General features: G+C 40.8%; 1 protein-coding gene across 1 annotated transcript in view; it reads right to left on the reverse strand.

Annotated features, from left to right (window-relative positions):
• The window catches only part of LOC138433493 (phospholipid-transporting ATPase FetA-like), a 124,764-nt gene that overhangs the window by 76,308 nt on the left and 28,426 nt on the right, over positions 1 to 20,030 (reverse strand). The window contains exon 3 of the mRNA XM_069576255.1: positions 7,870 to 7,947. Within this exon, the coding sequence (XP_069432356.1) occupies positions 7,870 to 7,912 (43 nt within the window). The 5' untranslated portion in view covers positions 7,913 to 7,947. The remainder of the gene's footprint in view (positions 1 to 7,869; positions 7,948 to 20,030) is intronic.

Consider the following 20,030-nt stretch of genomic DNA (forward strand, 5'->3'; position numbering starts at 1 on the left):
GATATGCAGATGACACCACCCTTATGGCAGAAAGTGAAGAGGAGCTAAAAAGCCTCTTGATGAAAGTGAAAGAGGAGAGCGAAAAAGTTGGGTTAAAGCTCAACATTCAGAAAACGAAGATCATGGCATCTGGTCCCATCACTTCATGGGAAATAGATGGGGAAACAGTGAAAACAGTGTCAGACTTAATTTTTTTGGGCTCCAAAATGACTGCAGATGGTGACTGCAGCCATGAAATTAAAAGACGCTTACTCCTTGGAAGAAAAGTTATGACCAACCTAGAGAGCATATTCAAAAGCAGAGACATTACTTTGCCTACTAAGGTCCATCTAGTCAAGGCTATGGTTTTTCCTGTGATCATGTATGGATGTGAGAGTTGGACTGTGAAGAAGGCTGAGCACTGAAGAATTGATGCTTTTGAACTGTGGTGTTGGAGAAGACTCTTGAGAGGCCCTTGGACTGCAAGGAGATCCAACCAGTCCATTCTGAAGGAGATCAACCCTGGGATTTCTTTGGAAGGAATGATGCTAAAGCTGAAGCTCCAGTACTTTGGCCACCTCATGCGAAGAGTTGACTCATTGGAAAAGACTCTGATGCTGGGAGGGATTGGGGGCAGGAGGAGAAGGGGATGACCGAGGATGAGATGGCTGGATGGCATCACGGACTCGATGGACGTGAGTCTGAGTGAACTCCAGGAGTTGGTGATGGACAGGGAGGCCTGGCGTGCTGTGATTCATGGGGTCGCAAAGAGTTGGACATGACTGAGCGACTGAACTGAACTGAACTGAACTGAGAATCTGGGGATGGAGTGTAAGTGGGTTATTAGAAAATGCAGAGCTCCCTCCCATGGGAAGTACATTCTGGTCTGGAAAATCACACTGCATTTCTCAGGGGGCTAAGATAATATGCTTCTGAAAGCTGAGGAGAGAGCCAGTGATAAGACAGGGACTTTTATGGTTCTTCATGTAATTTCCTTTATTTATCCTCCGGTTATCAGCAAAAATTACTCAAGATCATGAAATCAGAACAAGACTAAATTTCTTATAGAAAATATCTAAGGGGCCAAAGTCTGCACATTGGGTAATGAAGTTCAGAATTTGCACAAATTGCAGGAAAAGTGAAACTGGGGTGTTTAGTTCCTTTTACCCAAGGATTTACATATATAGATTTCAAAACTACTATGAATTTGGAAACAGATGACATTTTTGCACTATTAGTCAGTCCCCCATTCAGTAGCATACTATATCCCTGGAGGGAGCCTGGTATGCCCCCAGGAAACCACTTCTTTGTACATGGTGATCACATCTGTACAATCACCTTGCTAACAATACATAGATTCAAGGGATTGGACCTGATAGACAGAGTGCCTGAAGAACTATGGACGGAGGTTCATGACACTGTACAGGAGGCAGTGATCAGGACCATCACCAAGAAAAAGAAATGTAAAAACGCAAAATGGTTGTCTGAGGAGGCCTTACAAATAGCTGTGCAAAGAAGCGAAGCAAAAGGCAAAGGAGAAAAGGAAAGATATACTCATTGAATGCAGAGTTCTAAAGAATAGCAAGGAGAGATAAGAAAGTCTTTCTCAGTGATCCATGCAAACAGAGGAAGACAATAGAATGGGAAAGACTAGAGATCTCTTCAAGAAAATTAGAGATACCAAGGGGACATTTCATGCAAAGATGGGCCCAATAAAGGGCAGAAATGGTATGGACCTAACAGAAGCAGAAGATATTAAGAAGAGGTGGCAAGAATACACAGAAGAACTGTACAAAAAAGATCTTCAAAACCCAGATAATCACGATGGTGTGATCACTGGACTACAGCCAGACATCCTGGAATGCGAAGTCAAGTGGGCCTTAGGAAGCATCACTATGAACAAAGCTAGCGGAGGTGATGGGATTCCAGTTGAGCTATTTCAAATCCTAAAAGATGATGCTATGAAAGTGCTGCACTCAATATGCCAGCAAATTTGGAAAACTCAGCAGTGGCTACAGGACTGGAAAAGGCCAGTTTTCATTCCAATCCTAAAGAAGCGCAATGCCAAAGAATGCTCAAACTATTGCACAATTGCGCTCATCTCACACGCTAGTAAAGTAATGCTCAAAATTCTCCAAGCCAGGCTTCAACAGTATGTGAACTGAGAACATCCAGATGTTCAAGTAGGATTTAGAAAAGGTAGAGGAACTAGAGAGAAATTGCCAACATCTGTCAGATCACTGAGAAAGCAAGAGAGTTCCAGAAAAATATCTACTTCTGCTTTATTGACTATGCCAAAGCCTTTAACTGTGTGGATCATAACAAACTGAGGAAAATTCTGAAAGAGATGGGAATACCAGACCACCTGACCTACCTCCTAAGAAGTCTGTATGCAGGTCAAGAAGCAACAGTTAGAACTGGACATAGAACAATGCCAGGGTCCAGCCCCAGTGGATCCAGGGTAATTCGAAGTGGGGATGGTGTGGCGAGAGAGATATATAGATTTAGAGAGAGATAAGGAAAGAGTTTGCAGTTAAGAGAATAGAGGAGAGAAAGAGGCTGTATTCCTTGGTTTACATAGAAAGCCATCAAGCCTCAGACAAGAGACATACACCGTCTGTGTAAGGCCACAGGCGCCCGCTTGAATAGTGGAGGGTGCCCCATCTTGGGCTCCCTCTCGAGTGGGTCTTATAAGCCCAGGCAAATAAGTAGACATGATGAGCCTCTATGCTCCAGATGGGAATCAGCCAGAAAATAGAGTAAGAAAGAAAAGAAGACACGGGGGAAGCCAGATTTCTTAGAAACTGGTTCATCCTTTATTTTCCAGGAAAGCTGTTATACTCTTTTTGTACATAGAGATCAATGGATAATACAAAGTCATGCAGGGTCAGCAGCCCTGACCCTTATCAAGACCAGGCTTTATCTCTGCATACCTAGCCTTATACACAGGTCTTAGGTGATTTACATCATCTTCTGGCCAGGAGGCCTATTAGCATTTTATGGCCCTTTTCTGATAAGGGTCCGTCAACCAGAAAACTTATATGCCCTTAAAGTGTTGTTCTTACTAAAGTCTGGTGCCACTCTCAGAAAGCACTAATTAAGGTTACATTCTTACATAGCAAGGATACAACAATTTACAACAAGAAAGAGGAGTACAGTGATTTATAACAAAGAGAAAATTCATTAACTCAAAAGTCTAGTATTGCTGACATCAAAACTACTATATTCTTTTTTTACATCCCAATTACATTGATTAATATCCTCCAGGTGCCTAAAAGATAAAGGATATGGAGGCCTGGTGGCAGTCATTAACTCAACAATGAAAACCCTCCACCAATATAATTCTTAGCTCCTTAAAATGGGCTCTATATCTTTAAGATGTTGTTTTAAGCTCGTGCCTCTCACAGTTGGGGGGCTGTAAACAATCACATGGGTAGTTGTGAAAATCTGGGTAAACCTGTCAGGCAAGTTAGAGAGCCATCAGAGGGGTTTGAGCTGAGACACTCCTTTTATATGCAGGAGACTGTTAACTGGAGCTCTAAGTTAACTTTTTCCAGAGAAAGGGGGTCGGGGATAGCCCCTGTTAATGTCAGAAACGTTGGTGAAAGTCACAAAATAATAAGACAGACAGATTCTGGCTTTGGGGTAGATGCTCGAGAAGGCCCAGGGGGGTTTCCTCGAGGCCTGATCTTGCCTTTGCCTATCAGGCCTCTTCCTCATGACCTTTGCCACGGACGGGATTCCCCATGCTGGCTCCTGGCAGAACAACACACTGGTTCCAAATAGGAAAAGGAGTATGTCAAGGCTGTATATTGTCACCCTGCTTATTTAACTTCTATGCAGAGTACATCATGAGAAATGCTGGGCTGGAGGAAGCACAAGCTGGAATCAAGATTGCCGGGAGAAATATCAATAACCTCAGATATGCAGATGACACCACCCTTATGACAGAAAGCAAAGAAGAACTAAAGAGCCTGTTGATGAAAGTAAAAGAGGAGAGTGAAAAAGTTGGCTTAAAACTCAACATTCAGAAAATTAAGATCATGGCATCTGGTCCCATCACTTCATGGGAAATAGATGGGGAAACAATGGAAACAGTGACAGATTTTACTTTGTGGGGGCTCCAAAATCACTGCAGATGGTGACTGCAGCCATGAAATTAAAAGACGCTTGCTCCTCGGAAGAAAAGTTATGACCAACCTAGGCAGCATACTAAAAAACAGAGACATTACTTTACCAACAAAGGCCCATCTAGTCAAAGCTAAGGTTTTTCCAATAGTCATGTATGGATGTGAGAGTTGGACTATAAAGAAAGCTGAGGGCCGAAGAATTGATGCTTTTAAACTGTCATGTTGGAGAAGACTCTTGAAGAGTCCCTTGGACTGCAAGGAGATCCAACCAGTCCATCCTAAAGAAAATGAGTCCTGAATGTTCACTGCAAGGACTAATGCTGAAGCTGAAGCTCCAATACTTTGGCCACTTGATGCAAAGAACTGACTCATTTGAAAAGACCCTGATGCTGGGAAAGATTGAAGGAGGGAGAAGAAAGGGACGACAGAGGATGAGATGGTTGGATGGCATCACAAACTCAATGGACATGAGTTTGAGTAAGCTCCAGGAGTTGGTAATGGACAGGGAAGCCTGGCGTGCTGCAGTCCATGGGGTTGCAAAGAGTCAGACACAACTGAGTGACTGAACTGATCTGAACAACATAAACAAGTGGCTATAAGTCTTTGCTGGGCTAGTTTGCCACCCAGCTATGTAGCTTATAGTTTGTTCTTCTGGACTAGTGTTTCTTTCTTATTGTTTCATTCTTGCAGTTACTAGGATTAGCTTAATAAAGGTGGGGGAATTTGAGATGGGACTGACAGAAAGTTTGGTTGCAGTTTATTTTGACTAGTTAGTGGCTTATTTACAACCTAATGATATGAGAGCTTCTGTTAACCATTATAACTTAGGTTGTCCAAAGCAATGGAACATGTATGGCTCAGATAACTTAGATGCATCTAGGATTTAGAGGTGCTGCATGGCCTATGCTCCTTGTACAGGAACTTTCTCAGGGACCCAGATGGCTGCCTGATTAAAGCAGAGTACCGGGATAGAACTAGTGTTTCTACGGTATTAAGGTGATCTAGTCCATGAGCAGGTTGCTTTTCTACTATGTTCATTCTCAATTTGCTCAGGCATTGGTTAATAAAATCAGTCTCTTCTCTGGTGTTTGCCTCTCCAACCAAACCCGACACAACAGCACAGCCTCTAAATTTTTTCAAAAATATTATTTTGTGCTGCTCAATAAGTTTCTAATATTTTCTTATTAAACTTCACATTTCTTATTAAATTTAATCCTAGATATAACTATGTTTTTATAATTAATTTAAATTGGAGGATAATTACTTTATGGTAATGTGATGGTTTTTGCCATACATCAGCATAAATCGGCCACAGGTATACATGTGTTCCCTCACCCCCATACTAACTATGTTTTTAACTTAATAAAGGTCTAACAGGTTTTTCCAGCAACTTATCTGGGTGTAGCAAGCTATTCCATCTAAGTGTAGCAGCCCCAAGGGATACATGGAGTTGAGGCTCTGGACAACAACTGAATACATACCTCCCTCTTTGAGTTTACGAATAAAATAAAGCAGGCAGATCCCAAAGTTCAGAGCCTGAGTTGGTGGAGACAGACTGAGACTTCAAAGTGGGTAATGGGATTAACCAACACCTAGTTCTGGCTCTTTGTTCCCAGACCTGCTATGAAAAAGAAGAGTAGGATTTTCACCATGAAGGAAAGAAAAAATGAGGCCTAGAAAGTTGAATTTCTTAAGATGCCTCTGAAAAAAGGAAAAGCTGGAACAATGAGAAGAGTGGTTAAAACTTCAGTTTGCACAATCATCTAGGAGAAGAAACTAAAAGTCTGAGAAAAAGAAGACAAATTTAAGGAAAGAGAGTAGCCAGTCATGTTTGAGATGCTAAAGGCAGGAAAAAAAGTTTTAGATGAGACAATAAAAGATTAATTCAAGATTCCCTAGGGCTTGTGAATACTGTTAAGAAAAGACTGGGATGACCAAGTGTTTTCCCCATCGCATGTTAATTCAAAGTTTATTTGTGTTTGGCTGAAACAAGAGTGAGAAAATGTGAATTACAGATGAGAAGTTGGAACTATAGAAGATTGAAAATTAGCTTAGACAAGGAGAGTCTAGGAGATGGTCTAGTTGAAGTAGTCATGGCTATGGAATTCAAGGGGACAAACATTTATCTCTTTATGGCTGAATAATATTCCATTTAGGGCGTGTGTGTGTGTGTGTGTGTGTGTGTGTGTGTGTGTGTAGGAGCTGAGATAAAAGGAGCTAAATACACACACACACCACATCTTCTTTATCCATTCATCTGCCTGTGAACATTTAGGTTGTTTCCATGTCTTGGCTATTGCAAACAGTGCTGCTGAAAACATAAGGGGTGCGTGTTCTGATGATGGCCATTCTGACAAGTGTCAGGTGGGTACTTCATTGTAACTTGATTTACATTTTAATAATTAGCAATGTTGAGCACCTTTTTCATGTGCCTACTGGCTATTTGCACTTCTTTTTTGGAGAAATGTCTAGGTATTCTGTTCATTTTTTGATTGGGTTGTTTGGCTTTTCTGTTGCTGTTACTGAATTGTATGAGCTGCTTAAAAATTAAGTCCTTGTTGGTCACATCATTTGCAAATATTTTCTCCCAATCCATAGGTTGTCTTTTCATTTTGCCTATGGTTTCCTTTGCTGCACAAAAGCTTGTAGGTTTGATAAGGTACAATTTATTTTTGCTTTTATTTCTATTGCCTTGGGAGACTGACCAAAGGCATTGTTGTAACATTGTTACAGTTTATATCAGAATGTTTTTAATATGTTCTCTTCTGGGAGTTTTATGGTGTCATATTTCTAAGTCTTCAAGCCGTTTTAAGTTTATTGTGTACTGGTGTGAGGGTATGTTCTGATTTTATTGATTTACACTATCCTGCATGTTTTCTGTTCGTAAGAAGATGCAGGAGAAATTGGTCAGTTAGCCTGTTTTCCTCAGCCCTCTCTTTTTCAGCAGTTCTGAGAGTACAAGCAGATTCGCTTCTTTTTCCCTCTGTTGGGAGTTGCCTGACTTCCTCTTCCTGGAACTAGGGCCTCTGTCCTTGTCATGGGCTACTTCCAGGAATCAGACAACTGTGTTAATAACAGAAAGTAAAGAAGGTGTAGTGTGGCCTTAAATCAGTGACCTAATTTCATTCTCTGTATCGTCTCCATTCCTCAATAGGAAGCCTAAACATAGAACTACAGGCTGGTTTGCTTTCTCAAAATTTCTATGTCAGGAAAAGATTTTTTTTTTTCATGTCAGGCTGGTTTATCCTTAAAGATGCCTTGGCTGTGATAACCCCAGCTCCTTTTAGTACTTATATTCACCACAGGAAAGCATGAAAGTGGTACAGAAATCCTCTCTCACACCATAGCCAGATTCACTAGCCCTGTCTGTAAAAAGTCTACAAAAGCTGACCTTATCTGCTTCAGCAACTGATTTTTCACATTGACCGCTTCTCTTTTAGCAAGAGGCAGTTGTGAACAATGGGGAGAGGAAAAGGAACACATGTTTTCCTGTTCAACTTCCAATAAAAGTACAAAAGATGAGCAATTGTAACTACTTAGAATAAAATTTTCAAAAAGCAAAATGGTGGAGCCTCTCATTTTAAGTACAAAGGATTTACTTCTGCAAAGTATATTTCCTTTCCTGGTCAGTTAGCTCAACTGGTAGTTTGGTAGGCTGGCAGTCTATTTATTTGTCCTATATGTGAGTGCACACACATGTGCAAGCATGTGTGCACTTTTTAGAGGCAATAATGATGTACAGATTTAAGAGTTCCCCTACCTCCATTTTGTTTGTCCTCACTTTCCTTTTCAGATACAGACATCGCAGGGTAGTTTCAGTTATTATTCCCCGGAATTTCTATAAGGAAATAAAAACATTTAGAATGAGAAGTTCTCATTGCCGATACCATTTGACTTAAACATATACTTAAGAAACGTGGAACTTGACCTCTAAAATCCAAAATAAATCTACCTCTAAAAATACATATGCTAAATTTTAGAATTCATTTCAAACATCCTTATCATAAAGTTATAGTTTTAAAACTTGGAAATAAATTCTACTTTCTAGCAACCAAATCTAAGCTGATAACTATAATCTGTCAAAAAATTAGCTGAAACTTGGAAACAGGAAAAAGAAATTATTAGGTGATCTTTCAGTGAAGTTCTGGGCCTATACCTTTGATTAGTTTTTTACTGACTGGAGTATTCTATAATTCCAGCGGGCAGCAGTTAACTTATGGATTTTCATCTAACATAGATACAAATATTTTATGTCTAGTGAAACAGATAATACCAAAATTTAGGACTAACTTTAGGTGCCAGTGAGTTAATAATAGTAGGATGTAAAATGAGAAATGAAGTGCTGGTTATTGTGACAAATTGATCAGTGCATGCTTTCTATAAAAGTATCCAAAATTTTTAAAAAGTAAAATGAAATATTGTGTATGCCAAAAAAACTCATATGTGCTGCAAGTTTTGTACCCCAACCTAAGATCTGTTTCTTCTGCCAGCAGAATCTGTGTGCTCCTAACCAACATTCGCTATTCTAGCATCACCACTCTTGAGGCACCCTAAGAAATCTCAGGAACCCCCACAGTAGGTTCAAATTCCACAGGGCCATCAGCAGCTTTGAGAGGGTAGCTTGGCTAAATGCACACAAGCAGTTCAGCTCGGAATGTGAAATGGTTATGACATTTAACAGCCAGCCAGGGACCTGACTAATGAGTATTTAGCTAGAACCAGGCATTCACCCAATCCTCTGATGCTCTCTGCATGCACATCACATAATATAGCAGCCAACTGAAAAGTACATTTAAGCTGTTAAATTCAGAGAAGGAGTAGAAAAATGTGAGGGAAGGGAAGAAGAAATGCAATGTGGGAGGAAAAAGGGAAGAGATGAGCAAAAAAAAAAAAAAGATTAGGAGCCAGAGAACTGGGTTTCATATCAAAGTCTGGTACTAATCAACAACATGTTTGAGGTCTTTACTGCATTAGTAATAAAGAACATTTTCTTGAAAAATAAAAAATAACAATGTGACTTGAGACAAGTTATTAACCACTTCATGTCTCAAATTTCTCCTACAATGGGACTATTTAAAAAACACCCAGAAAATAAATTAAGCAGATACAAGATGGAGGAAAAACTTGATAAGGAATAAATTTGCCAGAGAGAGGGTTAGGGGTAATTATGCATGACAAACTAAATACAACATTAGTTTCCATTAGGGGGCTAAGAAGATGACCTGTGAGAGGATTAAATAACATATGACAGCATTTCCCACAGTAAAAAAGTAGTCAATCAATAAATATCAATATTTTAACATTTTAATATACATGCCTATAGCCCTGGGTGTCCTTTGGAAGGAATGATGCTAAAGCTGAAACTCCAGTACTTTGGCCACCTCATGTGAAGAGTTGACTCATTGGAAAAGACTGATGCTGGGAGGGATTGGGGGCAGGAGGAGAAGGGGACGACCGAGGATGAGATGGCTGGATGGCATCACTGACTCAATGGACGCAACTCTGAGTGAACTCCAGGAGTTGGTGATGGACAGGGAGGCCTGGCGTGCTGCGATTCATGGAGTAGCAAAGAGTTGGACATGACTGAGCAACTGAACTGAACTGACTGACCAGGCTGGTGAAAAGAAATTTAAGTCTAGTAATACTGTGTCTGAGAGAAAGTGGAACTACTGGAACACTTACACACTGTTGCTGATGTTAAAAATTGGACAGCTACTTTGGAAAACAATTTGGCCTTATCCCATAAAGCTGATGGAGCATTTACCCTATAACCTGGCTAGTTCATCTTATGAATATACCCAAGGGAAACTGTCATAATACATCACATACAAGGATGTATGCCACTAGCACTGCGCTCAACAGCAAAACTGGAAACCAACCAAACGGCTATAATGGTAGAAGAGAGAAGTAACTTGCGGTATATTCATAAAATGGAAGGCTACATAGTAGTGAAAACGAGTGAGCAAAGTTATACATGTTAACATTGTTAAATTTCAGGAATATAATATTTAGGGAAAAAACAAACTGTGAAAGAATACATAAAGTATTATTCCACTTACATAAAGATCATGCAAAACTATATCATCAGGGATAAATACGTTCAAGGTAAATCTATAAAGAAAAACAAGGGAATGAAAAACAAAATTTAGGACAGAGGTAGGGAAAGGGAGGGGAAGTGGAATGGAAAAAGCATACTGAGCACTTCAAGCTACACTCGTACTCACAGTGTTATTCTTTAGAACTTACAATTTGTTATAAACTTTATATCTATTCAATATATGATAATAACAAAAGAACTGAAAAATTAAAGTGAACATGGCGGTGGTGGCTGAGTCACTCATTCGTGTCCAACTCCTGTGACCCCATGGACTGCAGCTGCCAGGCTCCTCTGTCCATGGGATTCTCCGGGCAAGAACACTGCAGTGGGCTGCCATTTCCCTCTCCAGGAAAGTGAACATATCAGGTAGGAAATACTCTTCCCCTCTTACTCAGGAAAGTCATTTTCTAAATAACACTTATTAAAAGAGTAGGCCCAATTCAGGTTATTACATTAAAATTTTTATTTTGAGATAATTTTAAACTTACAAAAGAGCTGCAAAAATAGTATATAGAGGATTTCCATACACTCTCCACCCACCTTCTTATGTTAATATCTTATATAACCTTAAAACAATGAACAAACTAAGAAATTAACCTTAGTGTAATACTATTAACTGAAGTATAGAAAATATTTATTTATTTACAATTCTTCCCATTAATGTTGTCATGTTGTTGTTCCAGGACCTAATCCAGGATCCCATGTTACATTTACTTGTATGCCTTATTCAGCCTGTGAGTGTTCCTCATTCTTTCCTTGTTTTCATAATCTTGACAGTGTTGAAGGGTACTGGCCAACTCTCTTACAGAACGTGCCCCAACTTGAGTTTGGTGTGCCCTTCTCATTGTGTCATATCGGGGGGTACATGTCGTCACATGCACTCCTAGTGATGTGAACCTGGAATGCTTAGCTAAGCTGGTGTCTGCCAGAACTTCCCACTGCAAACTTACTATTTTTCCCTTTACAATTACTAAAAATTTGGGAGGGAGAAATAAAAACATTTTAAAAAGAAGATTGAAAAACAGAGTCATAAATAAGTCATCAAGGAAAAGTCAAGAAATAATAATACCAGCCTTTATAAGACAGTTATAGAAACAAAAGCTCTTTTATTTAGACATGGGAATCTAATGGTAGAAATGAAAGGTCCCACCTTGAACTGATAACCTCCAAGCTGCCTAGACTTTGAAATGAACTGTCTAACATAGAAATGGGGTGGAGGGTGGAGTACTGATCTACCAGTCTATTAGATTAGAGTTCCAACTGGCATCACACTGCAAACCAACTTCATGTTCCCCCAAGCCACAGCTGTGATTCTGTACTGCCAGCATACAGTACCCTCCCTACACTTATATATAAAAACTAGTGAATTTACAAACTGCAAAGTATTAGAGAAAGTCTTTATAATTAGCATAGTCTGAAAACTGCATAAACTAAAACACAGTGTAGTCTAGCAAGGGCATATTTGTGATACAAACATAGCCAATGACTCAGTACTAGAATATCACAGACAGCATGCACACAGTCATTACTGACTTTCAAAAAGCAAATCTGTCTTCCAGAGAAGAGAGTTCTTTACCAACGAAGGAACAAACCCTGGGTTGACTTGAATGCTTATGAGAATCTGAGGGAAGGACTCTCACATAGAAGAGATGTGCCCATCATCCCTGGATTAAAAGAAGAGCTACATTTCCCCCAAACAGTTGTGTAAAACCATGGATGCTTCCAGTCTACTCCATTAAGGTTTCTCTGTGTTAGCTATTATAGCTGATGCACAAATCCCCAGAGTTACCCCAGAAATCAGTGTTTCTCTGTCTCAATCCCCACCCCCATGAATCTCAGCAAAGGTAATAGAAAGTTTCTGCTTAATTCTTTCTTCTTTTTTAAAAAAACTCAACAGAAGCACCTATACTAAGGGCTGCCCTGGTGGCTCAGAGGGTAAAGCATCTTCCTGCAATGCGGGAGACACAGGTTTGATCCCTGGGTTGGGAAGATCCCCTGGACAAGGAAATGGCAAACCACTCTGGTACTCTTCCCTGGAAAATCCCATGGATGGAGGAGCCTGGTAAGCTATAGTCAGTCCACAGGGTCACAAAGAGCTGGACACGACTGAGCAACTGCACCTATACTAAAAAAAAAAAAATCAAAAGCAAGTCTTACCCTGAAAGGCTTTTAAAAGGCACAGCCTGAAAACTGCCAGAACTCCACACTACACCTCTCTTCTTAGTGGGAGTCCTTGCCTTACCCTTCCCTTATTTCAACCATAAATTCTTTCTGACAGGAAAACACTCTACGAAAACAAAGATCTTCTAAACTTAGCAACTTTAAACCTGTGGTTGGGGAAGGAAGAGGTTGAAATACCTACTAGTCTATGAGGTCACTTAGATGGCTAGATCTCCTTCAGTTTCCTGTGTCTGATTCCTGGCTTCTGGGAACTTGTCAAATTCTGTGTACGTGTTTCTGTGTGTATTTTAAAACTGTTTCCTTTAAATAGGGAAAATGAACAGAGTTTCAAAACCCTTGTCTGCAATCTGCTTCTTCCAAAGGTGGTTCATGGATCCCTCATAACCTTCCAATTAACTTGGATTTGGTTTCAAGTGGTTTAAAGCAAAAAGAATATAGGATGAATATAAAACAAAACTTCAAACACAATGGAACAGAAAAAATCCTGCAAAACAGAACAGTTTCTTAGCCACTGCTTGTACTTTCAAACTCATGGTCTTCCCCAGGAGTTATCTGCTCAGCCTATAAGACAGGCTTTGTAAAGCAATTGTGTACTACAGAACCCCCTCTTTTCTGCCTAGAGTTTTAATTTGGGTCTGAACAAATGTTGGAGTCCACATAATCTCCTGGCACTTGTAATTTTGCTGTCTTGCAGAGAAAGTTCCTTATTAGGTAGTGTAACACTGGGGCTTTGGGATAATTAATTTTCCCTTTCTTTCAGTCTATAAAAGTGAGTCAGTGTTTTACTAAGCTGGTCTTGACTATTTCACACATACATGTAGTCACAAGTATCTGTTCAATGGAATCTTAGAAACTAAATGCTATGTTCTTTTTTAAACAAATTTTATTTGTTTTAAAATTGGGAGCAAGAGTGAGATAATAGAAAGAGTGCTGACTATTGGGGAGCTTGGACATCCCTGTACTATTCTAAGCTGGATTTCTAAATTATCTGTACTTAGGCTTCCCAGGTAGGGCTAGTGGTAAAGAACCCACCTGACAGTGCAGGAGACATAAGAGACTTGGGTTCAATCCCTGGGTCGGGAAGATCCCCTGAAGGAGGAAATGGCAATCCACTCCAGTACTCTTGCCTGGAGAATCCCATGGCCAGAGGAGCCTGGCAGGCTACGGTCCATGGCGTCGCAGAGTCGGTCACGACTGAAGCAACTAAGCACAGCATAGCACAAACAAATGATACTTCCCCTCAGCTTTCTAGCTTTTCTCATCTATAATAAAAGGCAATACCTGTCATTTCCCTTTATCACTCCCTGTCCCACCAAAATTTAATGTAAAGCAGGTTTTTTTTTCAAAAGCTATTATGTAGAGCAAGGAGGTTTCAGAACCCTATTCTGAACTGGATTAAGGTTAGAGGGGAGAAAGGAGAAGGGACTTCCTCTTCTTCAACTTGAATAACTCTGACTTTATCTGGGATTTTTCTATATTCTAAATGGAAAAAATAGTTTCTCCTGCTAAAAAAATGTTAGAAGATCAGGTGGTGCTTCTAGGGTAAGTGCTTACTTGAGCAAGTGAAAATGTATGTTTGTAGATGGAACTTAACCTCTAGCTATTCCTTAAACAGCCTCTTTCAGTGTACCTAACACTGGCATCTATGTGGTCTTAAACAAATTACCAACAAAAGCTGGAACTACTGGGAACCACGGAAAATATTTCACCTCCTCACCCTCATCTTTTCTACTCCCACAGTCACACCACAGTTCATTAAGACATTTAGTCTTCTCTTCCCTTGTTTACATGACAATTAATTTGGTTTTCCTCCATGCCTCTTTGACAGCTCTGCAGTGTGATGTGGTAGTTATGTACAGATGTGAGAGCTGGATCATAAAGAAGGCAGAGCACTGAAGAACTGATGCTTTCGAACTGTGGTGCTGGAGAAGACTCTTGAGAGTCTCTTGGAGAGCAAGGAGATCAACCCTGAATACTCACTGGAAGGACTGATGCTGAAGCTGAAGCTCCAATACTGTGGCCACCCAATGCGAAGAGCCAACTCATTGGGAAAGACCCTAATGCTGGGAAAGGTTGAAGGCAGGAGAAGAAGATAACAGACTGGACAAATTCTGGGAGACAGTGGGGGATAGGGAGGCCTAGCATGCTGCAGCCCATGGGGTCGTAAAGAGTCGTACATGACTTAGTGACTGAAAGCTGAAACTCCAATACTTTGGCCACTTGATGTGAAGAGCTGACTTATTTGAAAAGACCCTGATGCTGGGAAAGATTGAGGGCAGGAGGAGAAGGGGACGACAGAGGATAAGATGGTTGGATGGCATCACCAACTCAATGGACATGGGTTTGGGTAGACTCGGTAGTTGGTGATGGACAGGGAGGCCTGGTGTGCTGCGGTTCATGGGGTCCCAAAGAGTCAGACATGACTGAGCAACTGAACTGAACTAGCGACTGAACTGAACTAGCATCTGAACAACAGTGTGATGTAGTAGAATTAGGCTGTGCAGTTCAGTCGCTCAGTCGTGTCCGACTCTTTGCGACCCCATAAATCACAGCACACCAGGCCTCCCTGTCCATCACCAACTCCCGGAGTTCACTCAAACTCATGTCCATCGAGTTGGTGATGCCATCCAGTCATCTCATCCTTTGTCAGCCCCTTCCCTTCCTGCCCTCAATCCCTCCCAGCATCATGGTCTTTTCCAATGAGCCAGCTCTTTGCATGAGGTGGCCAAAATATTGGAGTTTCAGCTACAGCATCAGGCCCTCCAATAAACATCCAGGACTGATCTCCTTCGCTAAACCTTGGAGGCAGCACTATCAAATGTACGACCTTGGTCTAGTGAGATAATCAGTCTGAACTTCTCCTTATCTCTCACATGAGCATAATCACTTCACCTTGGTTGCAAGGACTCTTTGCAACACAGAGGAGCCTGAGAGGTTCCTCTGTCCATGGAATTTTCCAGGCAAGAATATACTAGAGTGGGTTGCCATTTCCTCCTCTGGGGGATCTTCCTGACCTATGGCTCGAACCCAGGTCTCTTACATCCCCTGCACTGACAGGTAGATTCTTTACCACTAGCGCCACCTGGGAAGCCCTCTATGTAAGATAAAGTATCAGTTCAATTCAGTTCAGTCACTCAGTCGTGTCCGACTCTTTGCGACTCCATGAATCGCAGCATGTCAGGCCTCCCTGTTCATCACCATCATCTCATCCTCTGTTATCCCCTTCTCCTCCTGCCCCCAATCCCTCCAGCATCAGAGTCTTTTCCAATGAGTCAACTCTTCCCATGAGGTGGCAAAGTACTGGAGCTTCAGCTTTAGCATCATTCCTTCCAAAGAAATCCCAGGGCTGATCTCCTTCAGAATGGACTGGTTGGATCTCCTTGCAGTCCAAGGGACTCTCAAGAGTCTACTCCCAACACCACAATTCAAAAGCATCAATTCTTCAGCGCTCAGCCTTCTTCACAGTCCAACTCTCACATCCATACATGACCACAGGAAAAACCATAGCCTTGACTAGATGGACCTTAGTAGGCAAAGTAATGTCTCTGCTTTTGAATATGCTATCCAGGTTGGACATAACTTTTCTTCCAAAGAGTAAGCGTCCTTTATTTTCATGGCTGCAATCACCATCTGCAGTGATTTTGGAGCCCAAAAAAATAAAGTCTGACACTGTTTCCACTGTTTCCCCATCTATTTCCCATGAAGTGATGGCACTGGATGCCATGGTCTTAGTTTTCTGAACGTTGAGCTTTAAGCCAACTTTTTTGCTCTCCTCTTTCACTTTCATCAAGAGGATTTTTAGTTCCTCTTCACTTTCTGCCATAAGGGTGGTGTCATCTGCATACCTGAGGTTATTGATATTTCTCCCAGCAATCTTGATTCTAGCTTGTGTTTCTTCCAGTCCAGCGTTTCTCATTATGTACTCTGCATATAAATTAAATAAGCAGGGTGACAATAGACAGCCTTGATGTACTCCTTTTCCTATTTGGAACCAGTCTGTTCCATGTCCAGTTCTAATTGTTGCTTCCTGACCCGCATACAGATTTCTCAAGAGGCAGGTCAGGTGATCTGGTATTCCCATCTCTTTCAGAATTTTCCACAGTTTATTGTGATCCACACAGTCAAAGGCTTTGGCATAGTCAATAAAGCAGAAATAGATGTTTTTCTGGAACTCTCTTGCTTTTTCCATGATCCAGCGGATGTTGGCAATTTGATCTCTGGTTCCTCTGCCTTTTCTAAAACCAGCTTGAACATCAGGAAGTTCACGGTTCACGTATTGCTAAAGCCTGGCTTGGAGAATTTTGAGCATTACTTTACTAGCATGTGAGATGAGTGCAATGGTGTGGTAGTTTGAGCATTCTTTGGCATTGCCTTTCTTTGGGATTGGAATGAAAACTGACCTTTTCCAGTCCTGTGGCCACTGCTGAGTTTTCCAAATTTACTGGCATATTGAGTGCAGCACTTTCACAGCATCATCTTTCAGGATTTAAAACAGCTCAACTGGAATTTCATCACCTCTACTAGCTTTGTTCATAGTGATGCTTTCTAAGGCCCATTTGACTTCACATTCCAAGATGTCTGGCTCTAGATTAGTGATCACATCATCATGATTATCTGGGTCATGAAGATCTTTTTTGTACAGTTCTTCCGTGTATTCTTGCCACCTCTTCTTAATATCTTCTGCTTCTGTTAGGTCCATACCATTTCTGTCCTTTATCGAGCCCATCCTTGCATGAAAAGTTCCCTTGGTATCTCTAATTTTCTTGAAGAGATCTCTAGTCTTTCCCATTCTGTTGTTTTACTCTATTTCTTTGCACTGATCACTGAAGAAGGCTTTCTTATCTCTTCTTGCTATTGTTTGGAACTCTGCATTCAGGTGCTTATATCTTTCCTTTTCTCCTTTGCTTTTCACCTCTCTTCTTTTCACAGCTATTTGTAAGGCCTCCCCAGACAGCCATTTTGCTTTTTTGCATTTCTTTTCCATGGGGATGGTCTAGTATTTTTTTTTTTATAGTGTCTTGCACATATTTAGGTGAGCTTCCTCCAAGGCACTGTTCTTATCCCTGTTTTTTGTGTGGGTTCTTCCCTGAGTTATGTATGATATCATATCTCCTCACTGCATCTCTAGCGCTGGCTCCTAAAGCTAACTCTAGTACTAAACTTAAACAGTTGGACATTTCCTCTTAGGTGGTCACTTGCATCTCAAGATAAATATATTCCAAAATGACACTGCTTACCTTCTCTGCTAGTTAGCATATCTGTTCCTCTGCCTTATTATTCTGTAACTTGTTTGTAAAACAAGGGTTACCCTCTGTTCCCTTCTCTGATCACCTGTCAGATTCTAGAAATTCCATCTGAGGGTCTCCTGAAGCTATTAACTCCTTTGTAATCCTTCTAATAGATCAGATTCTTACTCCTGGATTCAATTTCTTGTGATTTGCTTCCAATTTTATAAACTGTCCACTGCTGCCCTAGAGCAGACAGTGGTCATGACTTACCAGCTCAGAAGCCTTCAGTGGCTTCCCATGGGTTACTGAATGAAGTTCAGCCACACATACAAGATGCTCTAGTTTGAACACAAACTGTTCTTTTATCTTTCTTTTCCACTATTTACCTTTATTCAAAATGGCCTATGTACTTTTCCCTCTATATGGCCCATGCTTTCCTGCACCTATGCCATTGCTCACACTGTTCCTTCCAAGGCTAATGCCCTACTCTGTATCAGTCAAAATATTTCAAAGGTTAACTTACAAAGGCCTGTTCAAATCCCATGAACTTCTCAATGATGTTTCTCTGCTTCCCTGATCCAAAAATAATATTTCTCCCATTCCAACTCCCATACCACTTGGTTGACATCATTTCCCTAAAACTAATAGTTGTTCTTGCACTATAATTATTTTTCTCAACTTCATCCCTCTTGGCAAGTGTGAAAATGCCTACATAATTTCTGTAACCTATAAAGCCCTAGCAAAGGGCTTGGCTTCTAAATAGGAGATCAGATGTAAAAAAAAAAAAAAAAAAAATTGTGAACTTGAATAAAGACCAGCAATTGGTGAGTTCATTAAGAAAATCAGACGAAGGAAATCCTTTCTGAATAATACATGTTATAAGATGTCTCCTTCTAATAATTTCATCAAGACAACTGCCATCAAGAATACATTTTATCTGATGATTTATCCGGGATCTGTACATCTCAGTTACAACCATCCCAAAGAGACATTCTTCTTAGCTGAACTACTTCATTAGATACACATGTGGCAGCCAGAAAGTGGGGACAATCTGTGACTTACATAACCCCAAATCCTAGACTCTAAGGGATTTTCTGGTTCCACGTGCCACTTCTCTGCTGGTGGTCTATGCTCCATTACTCTACTTCATAGCCGAAGGCAGAACATTTCTAATGCTACCAGGTCAACAAGCTGTGGGAGTTCAAGTAACTCCCATATGAGGCTCCTGGTGCCCACATATCCCCAGGAAGCACTGGCTTTGAGGCTAAACTGGCAGTTGACAACTAAAGCTGTCAAGTCATTTTCTCATTGCAAATGGGGTTTTATTCGGTCTAAGGAGAGTGAGCCACAGGGGGATCAGACTCAATCAAACTAAGCCCAAATGAGAAGAATCACATCGCCTTCCACTCCCACCAGGCATGTCTGAGCTGGGAGCCATCCTGGATCTTGCGTGGCCTCTCACGGTCACTTTGGTTCTGAAAATTATAGAATTCCACAATTGGAAAAGCACTGGGAGATAAATGGTTCATTCTCCCACTCAGAGCAATCATCCCCAGCAACCCTGACCACCTTGCTTAAATACTTCCAGTGAAGAAGAAATCACTGTCTCTTAAGATAGCCTCTACATTTTCAGACAACTCTATTTATAAATTCCTTTATTCATTAGATTTCTCCTCACCTTAAGCCCTGGAGGCAAGCAAGCGCCAACAATAGGGCCTGCCTGAATTCTATCTTATCCTAGCTTGTGAGCACTGAGATGAACAAGCATGCAGACCTTGAGGGTGCTCCTTTATATATTTACCCTTCACCTACATCACCTTCCATCATGTGGCAATGTGGTCACCTGTGAGCCCTGAAATCTGGCTGATCCACCTACTACAAAAGCAGCAGCCAATAAAATGAACTATGAGCACCTTATCTGTTTTTCAGCACAGATCTAGGACATCTTAGCTTTGCTGCTTGCCCTAATTCTTAAATGCACTCAACTCCAATCTTATTCAACCTCAAATCCTTTTAGAGATTTCAGTTCTCTATTTTAGCTCCCAGAGATTTCCAATAACCTAACTCTATATATTTCTTTTTTTTTAAGTTTTTTTTTTTTTTTAAATTTTAAAATCTTTAATTCTTACATGTGTTCCCAAACAATTCCAATCCAACAAATTCAAATCATGTGCTAGCTCAACTGGTTGGGCCTACTCAGACAAATGCGATGTAAAGCTAGAGTAATAGTTCTGCTCATTGCAGTCCTGACAACAGATTGAGCAGGTGGACACAATTATTTATTTTACAGGCTTCCTCAGCAACTCCAATTAATGGAGAATCCCTACACTCCCGTAATTTCAGTAACTTCTGATGGACTTCTTCTGGGTTATGCTGAGTGGTCAGTTGTATGGTTGATCTCAGGAAGCTGTGGGG

The sequence above is a fragment of the Ovis canadensis genome, chromosome 2 (genome assembly GCF_042477335.2).
Source record: "Ovis canadensis isolate MfBH-ARS-UI-01 breed Bighorn chromosome 2, ARS-UI_OviCan_v2, whole genome shotgun sequence".
Lineage (NCBI taxonomy): Eukaryota > Metazoa > Chordata > Mammalia > Artiodactyla > Bovidae > Ovis > Ovis canadensis.